A 15,287-nucleotide genomic window follows, 5' to 3' on the forward strand; every position below is an offset into this window, starting at 1 on the left:
AAAGAAGTCAGGGACTAAGTTGTTGAGAAGTACAAGTCAGGGTTGGGTTATAAAAAAAAATCCAAATCTTTGAGGATCCCCTGGAGCACCATCAAATCCATCATCTTCAAATGTAAAGAATATGGTACCACAACAAACCTGCCAAGAGAGGGCCACTCAGCAAAACTCACAAACTGGGCATTAATCAGAGAGGCAGCACAGAGACCAAAGGTAACTCTGAAGGAGTTGCAGAGTTCCACAGCAGAGACTGGAGTATCTGTCCATAGGACCACAATAAGCCGTATACTCATAGATCTGGGATTTATGGCAGAGTGGCCAGAAAAAAAGCCATTACTTCTTATTAAAAATAAGAAGGCACGTTTTGAGTTTGCCAAAAGGCATGTGGGCGACTTCCCAAATCTATGGTGGAAGGCGCTCTGGTCAGATGAGACTAAAATTGAACTTTTCAGCAACCAAGGAAGATGTCTGGCGCAAACCCAACATCACCACAAGAACACCATCACAAAAGTGAAACATGGTGGTGGCAGCATCATGCTGCGGGGATGTTTTTCAGCAGCAGGGACTGGGAAACTGGTCCGAGTCGAGGGAAAGATGGATGGTGCTTAATATATAGGGATATTCTTGTGTCACTCTGCCTGTTATTTGAGACTGGGACTGAGGTTCACCTTCCAGCAGGACAATGACCCGAAGCATACTGCTAAAGCAACACTCGAGTGGTTTAAGGGGAAACATTTAAATGTGTTGGAATGGCCTAGTCAAAGTCCAGACCTCAATCCAATTGAGAATCTGTGGTCAAACTTGAAGATTGCTGTTCACAAGTGAAAACCATCCAACATGAAGGAGTTGGAGTTTTGCCTTGAGGAATGGGCAAAAATCCCAGTGGTAAGATTTGGCAAGCTCATAGAGACTTATCCAATGTGACTTGCAGCTGTAATTGCCGCAAAAGGTGGCTCTACAAAGTACTGACTTTAGGGGGGTGAACAGTTATACACGCAGTTATTTTGTCCTATTTGTTGTTTGCTTCGCAATCAAAAAAATACATCTTCAAAGTTGTAGGCATGTTCTGTAAATGAATTGGTACAAAGTCTCAAAACAATCCATTTTAATTCTAAGTTGTGAGGCAACAAAACATGAAAAATGCCAGGGGGGGGTGAATACTTTAGCTTTCATTTTTTACACCTGCCCCCCTGTAAGTTGGGCCTATTGTGTGCTCCTTGAATGGAGCAAAAAAGATATGGCCCTGTGGCATGCAAATGACAAGAAGACTTACAAGGGGATAATTAAGTTTTTTGTGTTTTCTTCTTCTGAGCAATATTTGGGCGGGGGGGGGGGGTATAGATTTGGTATTAAGTGAAAATAACATGGGGGAATTTAGATGGAATAAAGTTATTTAAATGGTCTTTACTGTGAAGGAGTAAAGGAATATAAATCTATCTAACCATCCATCTGTCCAATCTATCTGTCTATCTATCTGTTTCTCAGAATGCTTGGATGTGGGGTTTTCCAGATAAGGGATCTTTCTGTAATTTGGATCACCATTTACACATTAAATAAACCCAATAGGATTGCTTTGCCACCAATATGGATTCATGCAGCTTAGTTGCCTTCAAGTACAAGGTACGGTTTAATTTTAACAGAAAGAAAGAAAATCACTTTAAAAAAATAAGAATTATTTGCTTAAAATAGGCTCTATGCATGATTGCCATTCTGTAATTGCCATCCTGTAATTCAGAGAGCTGATCCGCACCACTATGTGTGACTCCTTTGAGACTCAAATAAAATGTAACAGTAGTTGACTGTCCTCAGCCTGCCTTCAGTTTGCCCTCAGCCTGCATTCAGTTTGCCTTCAGCCTGCATCCCCAAGTCCCACAATTCTCTGTACACTTGGGGGCGTATTTATTATGCTGTGTAAAACTAATTCGCCTAAAATACGGAGTAAAAAGCTGTGTAAAATAAATGGAAAAGATCGCTGTCTGAACGCCGGTTCCGGTGGAAGAAAAAACGCATAAAAAATTACTGATTTTACGCTGTTTTTACACGGCGAAGCGTGGCGATGTGTGGCGGATTTTCTCGCCGTTTTTTACACAGCATAATAAATATGCCCCTTGATGTCAATAAGGAAAGCAACATCACCGTGCAATGCATTGTGTGTTATTTGGTTCCTTTATGCTGTCTGTAAGCTGTGGTGAAGTTGTTAGTTTGTAACATCAGTATCCCTCCTCCCCTGCCAGGATTTCAAATGATGCAGAAAGCAAGGAACTGTTTTCCAGCTGTTGTTTATTCCAGCAGGTGTTCATTTATACTGTTTGAAGGAACTACAGTGATAGCTATATTAGGGATTTTGTGTTATATGGGGCTCTTAATTTTGGTTCAGGAGTTCCCCTTTGAGATAACCTAGGATACTATTTTTATTTGTCTAAGAAGTCATCCAATGCACTTCTAAAAAGCATGAGATGGGGAGTGGGATTTTTCTCCTGTCCCCTTATATGGGTTTCAGTTTTTTTTATTGTGTTTAGTATTTTCTTTCTGCAAAGAAATATATATAAGAAAACAAACTCTTAAGCAAATACAGTATGTCAGTTTACAAATATGTCAGTTGTTTTCTCTACTTCTTTCAATAGCCCTGCCAGACTGCCTGTAATAAAGGCAATAGCAGTGTGAGCTATTACTGCTGAATGAATACGACAAGGTAATTTTCTCAAGATTTAGAAACCCACAGAGGCTTCTGACTGGATACAAATGCTTGCACGTCTATACAGCACTGTAAAGGTTACATTGTTGCCTGTGGCTACTGCAGCTCCAAGGAAACACAAGCATATCAATGACAGTGCGTAGCACAGTGCTGGGATTCCTCCTGTTCATTGGATAGATCACAATGAAGAGTAGAATGAAGGTTTCTTTTCAATACTATTGGCTGGTAAGTCCCATAGCCCGCCTTCAGCATGCATCTTTATGTGGCTGACCCTAGCAACGGGGCTGTCACCAGTGCTGCACTAGGCAGAGATATAAAGGCTTGGATCCCGGTAATAACACATTTGCCTGATGATTAGCAATACTGAACTATATATAGCAGGTGGAGAGGCAAGCTAGATTCTGCTGTTTTCCCTGTGCAAGCTGTATGTTGTCTTAACAGATACCACTCTGCAGGTCTGACGAGCCAACCTGCAAAGATGAGCCACCCATATGTCGGGTAAGTAAGTAATGCCCAGGCTGCCACACTGGAAGTTTTCCACATTTTATTCTTAACTCATGTAAAATGCTTATGTGGCTATAACCTGCTACCTGTAGTCTCTGATTTGCAAAACTTTATGTTCTGGCGACAACTGATGAGCTGTCTCTCTGAAACTGATAAAAGAAATACACAGCACATATACAATGCACACTATAAGTTAACTCTTTAATTTGTAGAGGTGCCTCATCTCAGGGATTGCGACTTTCAGTGATATGGTTCCCAGCATCCCTTTCAATGAATCAGGTGGTGTAGCTATGCTGGGAGTTGTAGTTTTGCAACACATGCTGTGCAAATGGCTACCTACCCTATACTGAACCACATGTTACACAATCCTAATGCTTGGTTAAGGGAGCAACCTTTTCTTTTTCGCTGTTGCAGAACTAAAACTCTCATAATATGCTGGAGGGATGTGGGAATTGTAGTTGCAATAGGGTGCTCATCACCAGTCTAAGCACATTTTATGTCTTTTAATGTACTCGGTTATTTTTCAATATTCTAAAGCAGGGCATGTTTTTCCATCACTTCTTTGTTCAAGCTTGTATAATAAATATACGTAGCACTAAATATTTTGAAATCATTTGCTTCTTAAAGTTTTTTTAGAATTATTGTGATCTCTGAAGTGTTTTGTATTTGGAATTTATCAGCTGATATAGGTTTATTTTAAAAAAAACTTGGGTTGTATGTATCAGTGGATATCAGCTAGTTTCAGTCAGTTCCTGATCTGTTGCACTAGCTATTGGTAGAGCCACCTCCAATGTAAAATACCCACATCACAGAGACATTAGGGTACCCATCAGTTTTTAAACTTGATTTTGGCACATGCAGCATTTTTGTCTGTTCTGCCACATCACATATGTGATGGAACGTATCAGAATACACTGCATGGCAAACAGAAGGGATTTAACACAGTTAAACTAGAGGAGGTAAAATTAAAAACATAAGAAATGCTTCTTTACAGGTCAGGTGATAGACAAGTGGACATGGGACAGCCTTTCTAAAAATATGGGGGCACTAACTCAGTGAAGTCATGGGATAAATAAAAAACAATTTGAACCAAACATGAAACTAGAACTAGGCAAGAATGACTGACTTGTTATTTTATGTTGACAGATGTTATGTTTCTTTATTAAGTGGCTTTTTTTTTTTTATCAAAAAGTGATTACAGAGTTTAGTCTCCATATCTCTCTCCGCTTGTATGCAATTTTGAGGAGGCATGTTTATCAAAAAAGAATTTGCTATGTTTTCACCCTTTAATAAGCTATGCCCTTAAAAATCCATTATAAGTGAACAGAGAACTTCAAAAATTCCTTTTGGTGAACTGCAGTGGGCTCTATTTATCCTTTGAGAAATATGCCCCTAAAGGTCCACGGGCACATACCCAAAGGTAGTTGTTTTAGTTTGCCAAGGCTAACTATTTGGGAAGCAGCCACATACTGCTATTGTACTGCTTATTTAGGATTTGGGCAATGCAGTACCTACTGACAGTAAAAACAGGGATTTTTGTTAAAGTATTACTAATTGTGTATTACTAATTGTGATGGGTCTTAAATGAAGACTAATTGCTAAGATGTATTTTTGACATTTAGTAGAAAACTGTGCATCTCTGAAACTTTTATTGCCCAGTTCATATAGCATCTGATCTAAACTAACACACATGAAGTAAAAGTGCCCATGCTAAAGTACACTGATGTGTTGAATCATTGTGTTAAAGGGCAAACTGAGTTCATAACATTTAAACTACAGGAGTCATTCAAAGATGCCTCAGACAAACGTGCAGGAGCACTAAGTGCAAAATCACAGCCCTTAGTGCTCATTCACTGTGCACCGTGGATTGAAATTTTGTGCTAGCTGCAGAGAGTGGCACAAGGCAGCCCTGTCTGTACAGTAACTACTTTTTTTCACCCTCTGTCCACTGGGGCTCCCTTAAGGTGGCCCCACCCGTGGCGATCAAAATCTTTTAACTGGCCCGATCGGCAAGTCGACCGTTATCAGCAGCCTCCTGCGATATCGGTCGACTCGCCGACTTGCCATACACGCACCGAATATCGTACGAAATGAGGTTTCATACGATATTATCGGTGCGTGTATGGCCAGCTTTACTTACATGTCTAAATGATAGGCAAGTTAAGAGATAGGTAAGGGGGCAGTAGAGAGTGCACCTATGTGCCTCCCCCAACCTCCCCTCATGAATACAGCGCTAAACACAGTAAGTGCTGTATTTATGAAATAAGCACAGGTCTTTGAGCTCCTGTTTTTTGCAACTTGCTCCCTGCCATGGCTGTCGTTAAATGATCCCTTACATCTTCAGCCCATGAAAATAAAATATGTTGATCTAGTACGAATAGCACATTTTAGAGTTTCATTGTATTGTTAATGGAAACACTGCAAAAATGCAAACTAAAAATGTCAGTAATGATGTGTAAGGCTACTGTACTAATCCCGAGGCATAGTAGTTCCTGCCTTAATGTACTAAGCTATGCCCCATTCTCTACCAACATTTTCCTTGTAGAGATCCTATGTTTATGCTAGTAGTATAGGCAAATTCCCACTCTGGAAAACTGGGAAACATGTGGCAGTGCACTGTAAGTTTAGACTGCAGCTTTCAGCCTATATTGAATTACCCTTGTTAAGTTATCCTTAATAGTATTTGTATGTATGTATGTATAACTTTATTTATAAAGCGCCACAAGGGTACGCAGTGCTGTACAATCTTACAATATACAGAATTACACACAGTGAGGACAAGTTTTATAATAAAAACAATAAATAAGTATAAATACACAGTAAGTGCCATGTGGTATGAGACAGAGTAGAAAGGAGGTCCATGCCCTGTAGAGCTTACAATCTAAGTGGTTGGGTAACATACAGGCACAAATTGGAAGGTAAGAGTGTACTAGGTATGGGCATTTGCCCTTAAGTGCAGGACTAGGCAAGATAATGTTTTAGTGCTCCAGAAGGTAGCATCTGAGTTTTATCTTAAAGAGAGTGGGTGAATGTTCCCTACAGAGGGATTCAGGGATAGAGTTCCAGAGGTAAGGAGCAGCGAGATAGGAAGGTTCAAGACGAGAAAGCACAGTGGGTGTGGATGGTGTAAAAAGACGGAGGCTCTGAGAGAAGCAGAGGAGACGACCAGGAATGTGCAGAGAGACCAGTGAGGAAATGTAGTGAGGAGCAGAGGAGTGAAGGGCTTTGAATGTTAGCAGAAGGATTTTGTAAGCTATCCTTTGCTTAAAAGGCAGCCATGCTAGAGAGCTTAAGTGAGACAGAGCAGGTTCCCTCTTAGGAGAGAGCAGGAGGATCCTGGCAGCAGAGTTTAAGATTGATTGCAAGGGAGATTGCAGTAATCTAAGTGGGAAAGGATAAGGGCATGGATTAGTGTTTAGATGTTACTTGTGAAAGAAAGGGGCGTATCTTGGTAATATTGCAGAGGAAAAAGTGACAGGTTTTGGCAGTGTTATTAATATGGTTAGAGAAGGAGTGGGACTGGTCAAAGATGACCCCAAGGCAGAGTGCTGAATTAACAGGGTTAATGGTCATGCTGTCAATAGTAATCTTGAAAGGAGGAGATAGCCAGGAGGCAGTTACCAATCTGAGTTTGAACATCAGCGGTTAGTGAAGGGGTGTCTAAATATATCTGGATGTCATCTGCATGTAAGTGATATTTAAGACCAAAAGAAGAAATAAGGTCTCCTAAAGAGAGAGTGTACAGGGAGAACAGCAAAGGACCAAGTACAGAGCCCTGAGGCACTCCCACACTAAGCTGAGCCGGGGTAGAGGATTTGTTAGCAAGAGCAACAGAGAAGGAGCGATTAGAAAGATAGGAAGAGAACCAGGATGCAGCTTGATTTCTGCTAAAACAAACATATTTATGACTATATTAACTGGTGAACCACCAGTTGTTTGCTTCCAACCCTGTCCTTTCTTCCAGAAGGCTCACCTAACCACTCACTGGATATCACCCTTACTGTGGTAGTGAAAGGCATGTGGATGGGTAGCAGGTCACATTATGGAGACCAGCAGTTCTCTTATTCTTTGTAGTGTGGAGATAGTGCTAAGGCACTTGTAAGCAAATAAATGTGTAGACTTTTTGGGGTGCTAAGGCAACACTGATACGATTTATACTATTGCAGCCAGTGCAGTGCCTGGTAAAGGAACTTTTAACCTGATGCTAAAACCCACAAGAGTGATTTTTGCTGAAACTAAAGTGTGTGGTGCTAGTTGGCATATTTGCTCACAGCATTCACCATAAATTAACTATATACACATAAGAGTACTTGTGGATTGCTTTATTTTCACAAGGATTCTTCTTTTCATTTTATCTGTTGATGGGACTGTATTCATTGTCATGAATGTATTCCTCCTTATTTTTATATATTAATGATTCTCCAGCTGTGGGGATGGACCCCAGGGAGCATGAACCAGTAAATATATTAAGCTCAACCTGAAGGCCAGTTAGGGTAAGATTTATGGAGAATGCTTATTGCTCTTTAGATACTTTTGGAATCCTAGCTTGGAGGTCAAATACTGTAGACATACTGTATGGGGTGAAAACTGTTTTAGATTTTTTTGAACTAGAAAGTAGTACTGACCCCAAGGCAATACTACTTTTCCCAGTGCCCTGCCTAACCCCCCTATTAGTCTGCAAAGCAACCCCTCCCTAATTGCTTCTCATAAAATTAGGCCCCCTCGTACCTGCCACTGAAGCAAATGCCTCTGCTGCCTAACCCCTGTTCCAGCTTTGGTATTGATTTGTATTCATCTAGTACAGGCATTACATCTAGTACAGTACATTAGATGTAACCTAACATGTATGTGTGCCCTTGGTTTGTTTGTGGGCAGCGTGTATCGTATGATCCCGGGGGCAGCCATTAGTACTTTAATGGCAATTTTCTATATAGGATTACCCAATTTTTATGAATATGGTCTATTTAGATGAAGCAGGAATTTGCAAATCGGCTGTTTTATGCAATATACTTTTATAGAGACCTGCATTGTTTGGGGGTATAGTTTTTCTTTCAATGTGTCATGGAACTGGCCTCATCAGTTAGGTACTTTTAAACACATAGTTACAATCATTAGAGCAATGTTTGTGGGCACAAATAAAGAATGTTGTGAACAATGCAAGCCAGAGGTACCTTAACTTTACTGTTAGCCTAATTAAAGGAGAACTAAAGCCTCACTAAAGAAGTTGGGCAGAAATGTTGTAGATTATGGTTTGGATTTCTGTACCTGCCCAAGGCAACCACAGCCCTTTAGCAGGGAAGATCTGTGCCTCCACAGATGCCCCAGTAACTCCCCATCTTCTTTTCTGCTGATTCACTGCACATGCTCTGTGCTACTGTCAGTTACTTAGCTTAGCTTAAGGTCTGACTCAAAATATACTGTATATATAAATGTAAATGTAACAGTAAAAGGCTGATTAGTAATTCATTCAGATTCACATTACATGACAGATCTTAAACCAGGGAAACTGCAACCAAATTGAATAATCAGATCTGTAGCATCAGTTTATATGACAAACCTAATTTTCTGCATAATAATTTGCAACGACCCCTAAGCTTCTCTTCTCAACAACTGCTGTGATACACTGAGCATGTGCACTGTCCCAGACAGTTCTAACAGAATCCAAGATGGGGAGCTCCCGTGACAACTGTAAAGACATACTGTATATCATTACTACTATAGAGATGATGAAACTTCAAGCCAGTGCAGTCAGTTTATTATATAGAATATGACATTTCTAGACATATTCATTTGTATGGTTTAGTTCTTCTTTAAGGTGTCCAAAGTGATGAAAGGATAGGGTTAAATTTACCCTCATTAGCACAAGAGCTGTGCCAGGACCCAGATAAATCCCTTATCTAAACAACACTTTGCTTGCTGCAACACAGCCTGCAAACTGTGTGTGGTTAATCATTTATTGCTTGATCCTATTCCAAGCAATAAGATAATACAGTAAATAATTTGCACCTAGATAAACTGAATGTCACACTCTTAAAAGGGACCTATTGCCCTAAGAAGTCATTCCAAATCCTTTTCTATCATGTTACATGAGCAAAATAAACTTCACTTACATTATAAAAAATATTTGAATGTTGTCCTTCCGTCTTGGAATTCACAGTTACATCAAGCAGGTAGATGCCATTTTTGTGGACATTGTTATAAAGGCAAATTTTGTATCACCCCCTAATCTTGTGTACATGCCAGAATAGGGAACCTAATGCCCATGCTAATCACAGTATTTACAATTAGGGAGGGAGGGAGAACGTGAAGTATGCAGTGACAACTAGGTAGTGCTGAATGTAAATTGAAAGTAACTGCTTGCCCCACCAACTGCTTACCCTGGGATTTTAAAATATATTTATAACAGGTATGTTTTAATCAAGAATATGGGCTTCGTGTTTCATTCGCAAAGGACTTTTATTATACAGCTTTTAATGTGTGAGTGACAGGTCCCCTTTAAGGCTAAACTTCACAAGGGTCCCCTGTTTCTGTATTCAAAAGACCAAAACACACTCTGGCACATAAAAGCAATGGTATATTAAGTTTAAAGCTGATTCCTGTGCACACATAAAAGCCCATGTCATACAGATCATAGAAGATTCTAATTGGAATTTAGCTTGAAATGCTTTTGGAAGGGGATTTAATGCAAAACAGCTACACTATTTCTAACCATCTTCTATTCTATTCTTAACTATCGCTCACAGACAGCTAAATACAAGAATAAAAAAGACAGGATACAAGAATAAAAAATATGTTTGATGGTGAAAATGGGCCCATAAATTTACTTAGTGTGAGGTATGGTGCAAAGTGCAAAAAACAGGTGCAACTTGCCATGGTACAGAGCTTTCAAATGTACTGCAAAAATCTCAGGAAATGCGTATAGACATCACACATCCTTCCTCCTACCTGGCAGCAGGCACAGCATGCAGTTGGCCCTGCTCTATGGCAGGCACTAAGTTAAAGGCCACAGACACAGGCTGCACTGAAATAATGGAAAGGGAATTGTATAGTGCTTTTTTCCCATTGGTCTCAAAGTACTTTACAGCAAGGCAGCCATTTTAGGCGCACTAGGTATGGATACCAGGAGATTAAGTCATTTGTTCAGCATCACAACAGTAGCATGAGATACCACATCAAAGGCTGATCACTTGATACCCCCAGAATGAATACTTAATTAACATATATTATGTTAAGTGTCATATTAAAGAATCTCGCCAAACTGGAATATATATATTTATATCAGTAAACATTGCAATTTTACATCTTTTCCCTTGATACACCATTTAGTGATGGGCTGTGTGCTTTTGAAGAAACTTATGTAACTTACTTATAAACTCCACTGACCCCCAATTACACTACTGGCTTATTAGCACATGAATTATATTTATTATTTTTGTAAATTACTACTGACTAGTTAAACTTAGGGAAAACTCTACTGACCCAAAATGAACTGACCTTTAATTAGCACATTCATTAATGGAACTCTTTATATGAAAAATATCAGCTGTTTATATTGCACACAAAAGGTGTGTGGCCCAAATTGTGGTAATGTGCACTTGTGTCCATTGGGGGGCCCATAGAAATAACTTGTAGAGGGCCCCAAAGTTTCGTATTGTGACCCTGTCCGTGACTGTGTGTGCCAAATTCAGCTGTATTGTGCTCACAATTTACAGTTCCCTGTGGTTGTAAGCACACCTGTAAAAAAACTGTGTGATATGCAAAGTAGCATCTTACTAGAGATGTAGAATGCATATTCAGTTAGGCCTTTAGCTGCTATAAGAGTCCTAAAAATGCCACATTCCGGCCCAATATAAAACTGTTAGTATTTTTAAAACAGCTAAAAATAGATAATGAAATTGTAGAAGTTCTCTGAAGAGCACTTTGAGTAACTTTAATTTAACATTTTAATTCAGATCATATTTAAAAGGTTCATGTTAAACAACTTTTTTTTTTACTTAATTTGCTGGTAAAATGATTGCTTCTTACTCTTCCCAGCAGCTGTGCATGTTTGACTCATTGTTATGCTAGATACATGCTCTTTTCTCACTCTCCATTAGTAAAATGCATAATTGCTAATGATGGAGTGCTGAACACGAGAGCTTGGCTGAGTTACATCAGGTAATTCCATCTCTGTAGGCAAATTGAGATTGTGCCTTTTAATGTTCCCATGGGTGAGATTCAGGATGAAGAGATGATTTGCATGGCAGTTATACCTGTTGGTTCACTGCTAATAACAAATAATCATGGAACTTTTTACTTGCCCTTCCTTGTCCTAACAGGTTTTAGAAATAAGTAATAGGAAGGATAGGCTGTAAATTCAGTAAAAGTTTAAAATAAAATAATAATTTAAAGTAATGAGGCTCAAAGAATTTTTTTTTACTAAATGGCAGTGAATTGGCACTGTGGCTTTTTCTTATACAAATATGTCCATGCAGTGCAGGAAAGGTGTTGAAATAGTATTTCCTAAAGTGAAAATAATCTATAAAGGCATCAGGGAATGAATATACATAAACTGGTTGTTAGGAGGGTGCTAACTTTTTCCAGGAAAGCTAGTTAGGAATCCTTAAGGGATTTATTATTTCATAGTGCGTGCTTTATTGCCATTTTCCAATTACCCTCTTGGTGCTAAGGCCTACTATCTCTAGTACATTGAAGACATGTCTGTGCAAGAGATGGAAGTCATACTGCTTCAGCATTGCTGTTATGATACATGCCAGTTATTACATGGGGCACTGACATAAGGCAGAGTGAGCAAAAATGCAGTAGATTCTAGATAAAAAGAACAATAATCTATTTTGGCATCTGCTATGTTATACATAGCTCACCCTCTACAAAGTAGGTATCCCCTAACCAACAGTGCTTCTGCGGAAATCCATCCACTATATTAAAGTTCTGAATAAAACATTTTTTCTATCCCAGAGTTAGTGTCTACCGAAAAGCTGGTCAAACACATACGTTGAACGAAACATAAGAAATACAATACAAGACACTGAAATATGCAGGTTTCTGTCACTTGATTCCGATACTCAATGTAGGGTTTGCTCATCAGAGTTAAATCATAGTATTGGTATTATTTTACACCTCCACAATGCCTGGGTCACATCCTGACAACAGAGTAACTGTAGGAAGGAGGCTATCATGAGCAAAGCAAGAGAGAAGTAACAAACAATGTTCGAAGATAGTATCTGGAAAGGAAACCCAACCCCTTCTGACATAGTGTAAAGAGCAGAAGCCAGCCATTACTGCATTATATTAAAATATTTAAAAAGTATATTGCTATTTTAATCTGTACAAAAGTACAAATGTAAGCAATTGTTTTCATAAAGTGATAAATATACACATAATACATGAAAAGGTAGTAGTTATATCAGTAATAATAAAAATGTAAAGAAACAGCAAGTCACACTGTAATAAAACATTGTACATTGTACAACATTGGGAACCACTACCTCAAGACATGGTGGTCCACATTACAGGTAAAACCATAAATAACTCAGACCCCTAACATTCCAGATAATAGATGCTATTCATATATATATGTTTTTCATTCTTATAAGTGAACAAATAGACAGCCTAGTTAGGACACTGGCTGCAATTGTTCATCTTTACAAGAGATACTATTCCCGTATGTGAGAGAGGGTTAAATGAAGTTGCTTGTGGCCCATGTGCCTACAGTAGTGTAATATATACAATGATGTAAATAAGATTCCTCCTTGTTCTATATATAGGGATGTTTCCTACAATTCTAAATTGTAGGGCTCATTTATCGTAGATTAGGCTCAGAACCTTGTACAAGAGGGTCCTGTTCTCCAATAAAACAATATCCTCTAAATTGTTACAGTTGCATGGTTCTAAAGGAATGATTTTGTATTAGTAAGTATTTCTTAAATATAGGAGTAACTTAATTACATTTAAAGAAAAGTCCTACAAATCATTAACTGGCCAGTGTAATGTGCCTTTACAGCTGGGACCTGACAGGGGAATTGACCATAACATTAAATTGCTACAGGAAAGTAACCAAAAATACAACCTCCTGTGGGAGCAATTCCAGTGAGAAATACAGAGCCATCTACTCTTCATCTTTTATTAGAAATGTATTGTATGTATATATTAATATATAGTTACTTGTCAACAAAGCGCTGTACATCTTTACAGTACATTCCTTGTACAGAGTAAACAAACAGTGAAATAAAACTTTTATACTGTTGAAATTTAATTGGCATGTGTAGAGAGACCTGTGGAATAAGGTTCATGTCTTGTAGAGCTTCTTTATACCCCTTTCACCCCTTGCAAACTTTGCAATATATCAAACTGATATGGAAGCAATTTAATGGCCCCTGAAAATGCCCCTCCTGTTTGAAACATGTCAAAATATAATGAAAGAGCAAAGCAAACAGGCTGGTGCCATTACCTTTGAACAATGAATACAGTAATTCTTTTCAGGACACAGTAATCTTGTGTTATGTGTGTTTTAGCTGGTGCTTTGGTTGTAATATTGAACAAAGATAACACTTGCACAAAGGACATATTAATCATGCTTCCATTATAACTTTTTTTTCCTTATTAAATATATATAAATATCTTGAGCAATTCTTCACAGCTTGCAAACAAGTGTTAAGGAAACAGCACACTGTTGCTATAGCACCATTTAATCACTGAGTAAACTTTCCTTTAACTCATCACGGCATGAGTGTGATTTGGAAAAAAAACACTTGTGTAACATATGTTATACTCTATATTCTACTGCTTGACGGTAAAGGGATAGCAGCTTAGAGGCCTGTCTGGGTTGGACAGTGTCCTGTTGCAATAAAGGGGTGCTTCACCTTTGCAATTGGCCTTCATTATTTATTTTTTATAGTTTTTGAATTATTTGCCTCCCTCTTCTTGACTCCACCTTTCAAATGTTGGTCATTTACCCAAGCAGCCTGAAGAGTTGCTGAAAGGAGTTGATGAACAAAAAGCTAAATGACTGAAAAACTTAATACTAAAAGTTAATTTAAAGGTGATCAACCCCTTTAATATAGTAACATAGTAAGTTAGGTTGAAAAAAGACGTACGTCCATCACGTTCAACCATAATGCCTATATATAACCTGCCTAACTGCTAGCTGATCAACAGGAAGGCAAAAAACCCCATCTGAAGCCTCTCTAATTTGCCGCAGAGGGGAAAAAAATCCTTCCTGACTCCAAGATGGCAATCGGACCAGTCCCTGGATCAACAGCTATCTCCCATAACCCTGTATTCCCTCACTTGTACTGAGAGCTATCTCCCATAACCCTGTATTCCCTCACTTGTACTGAGAGCTATCTCCCATACCCCTGTATTCCCTCACTTGTACTAAGAGCTATCTCCCCTACCCCTGTATTCCCTCACTTGTACTAAGAGCTATCTCCCCTACTCCTGTATTCCCTCACTTGTACTGAGAGCTATCTCCCATAACCCTGTATTCCCTCAATTGCTAAGAATCCATCCAGCCCCTTCTTAAAGTTATATAATGTATCAGCCAGCACAACTGTTTTGGGGAGGGAATTCCACAACTTCACAGCTCTCAAAGTAAAAAGTCCTTTCCGAATATTTAAATGGAACCTCCCTCATGTTAGTTGGAAGGACCTACTGGTAAATAAAGCATTAAAGAGGTTATTATATGATCCCCTTATATATTTATACATAGTTATCATGTCATCTCTTAAGCGCCTCTTCTCCAGTGTAAACAAACCCAACTTGGCCAGTCTTTCTTCATAACTGAGATTTTCCATACACTTTACCAGCTTAGTTGCCCTTCTCTGGACCCTCTCTAATTCAATAATGCCCCATTTGAGCACTGGAGACCAAGTGTAGAAGGGTAGGTTTTAAAAAACAACCTACTAATTGTACTAAGGGCCCAATTGGCAAATTGTGTGATCAAGGGAAAAATGTGGCTAAATTTAAGTTTTTCCCCAAAATTTTGTGAATATTTATGAAAAATCACAAATGGGTTATTGAGATCATGTAAAGCAATGGGCCCCTTCCCCGAGATTTTTCCATTTATTTTCAAGCAAGTTAAAAAAATCAC

The 15,287-nt window shown here is 38.8% G+C and overlaps 1 protein-coding gene across 3 annotated transcripts in view; it reads left to right on the forward strand.

The window, feature by feature from the left end:
• The first annotated feature begins 2,080 nt into the window (after positions 1–2,080).
• erich3 (glutamate rich 3) overlaps positions 2,081–15,287 on the forward strand; it is a 57,275-nt gene continuing 44,068 nt past the window's right edge. For all 3 annotated transcript variants that reach the window (XM_018093533.2, XM_031900877.1, XM_018093534.2), the window contains exon 1: positions 2,081–3,190. In XM_018093533.2, the coding sequence (XP_017949022.2) occupies positions 3,171–3,190 (20 nt within the window). In that variant the 5' untranslated portion in view covers positions 2,081–3,170. The remainder of the gene's footprint in view (positions 3,191–15,287) is intronic.

Source organism: Xenopus tropicalis, chromosome 4 (genome assembly GCF_000004195.4).
Source record: "Xenopus tropicalis strain Nigerian chromosome 4, UCB_Xtro_10.0, whole genome shotgun sequence".
Lineage (NCBI taxonomy): Eukaryota > Metazoa > Chordata > Amphibia > Anura > Pipidae > Xenopus > Xenopus tropicalis.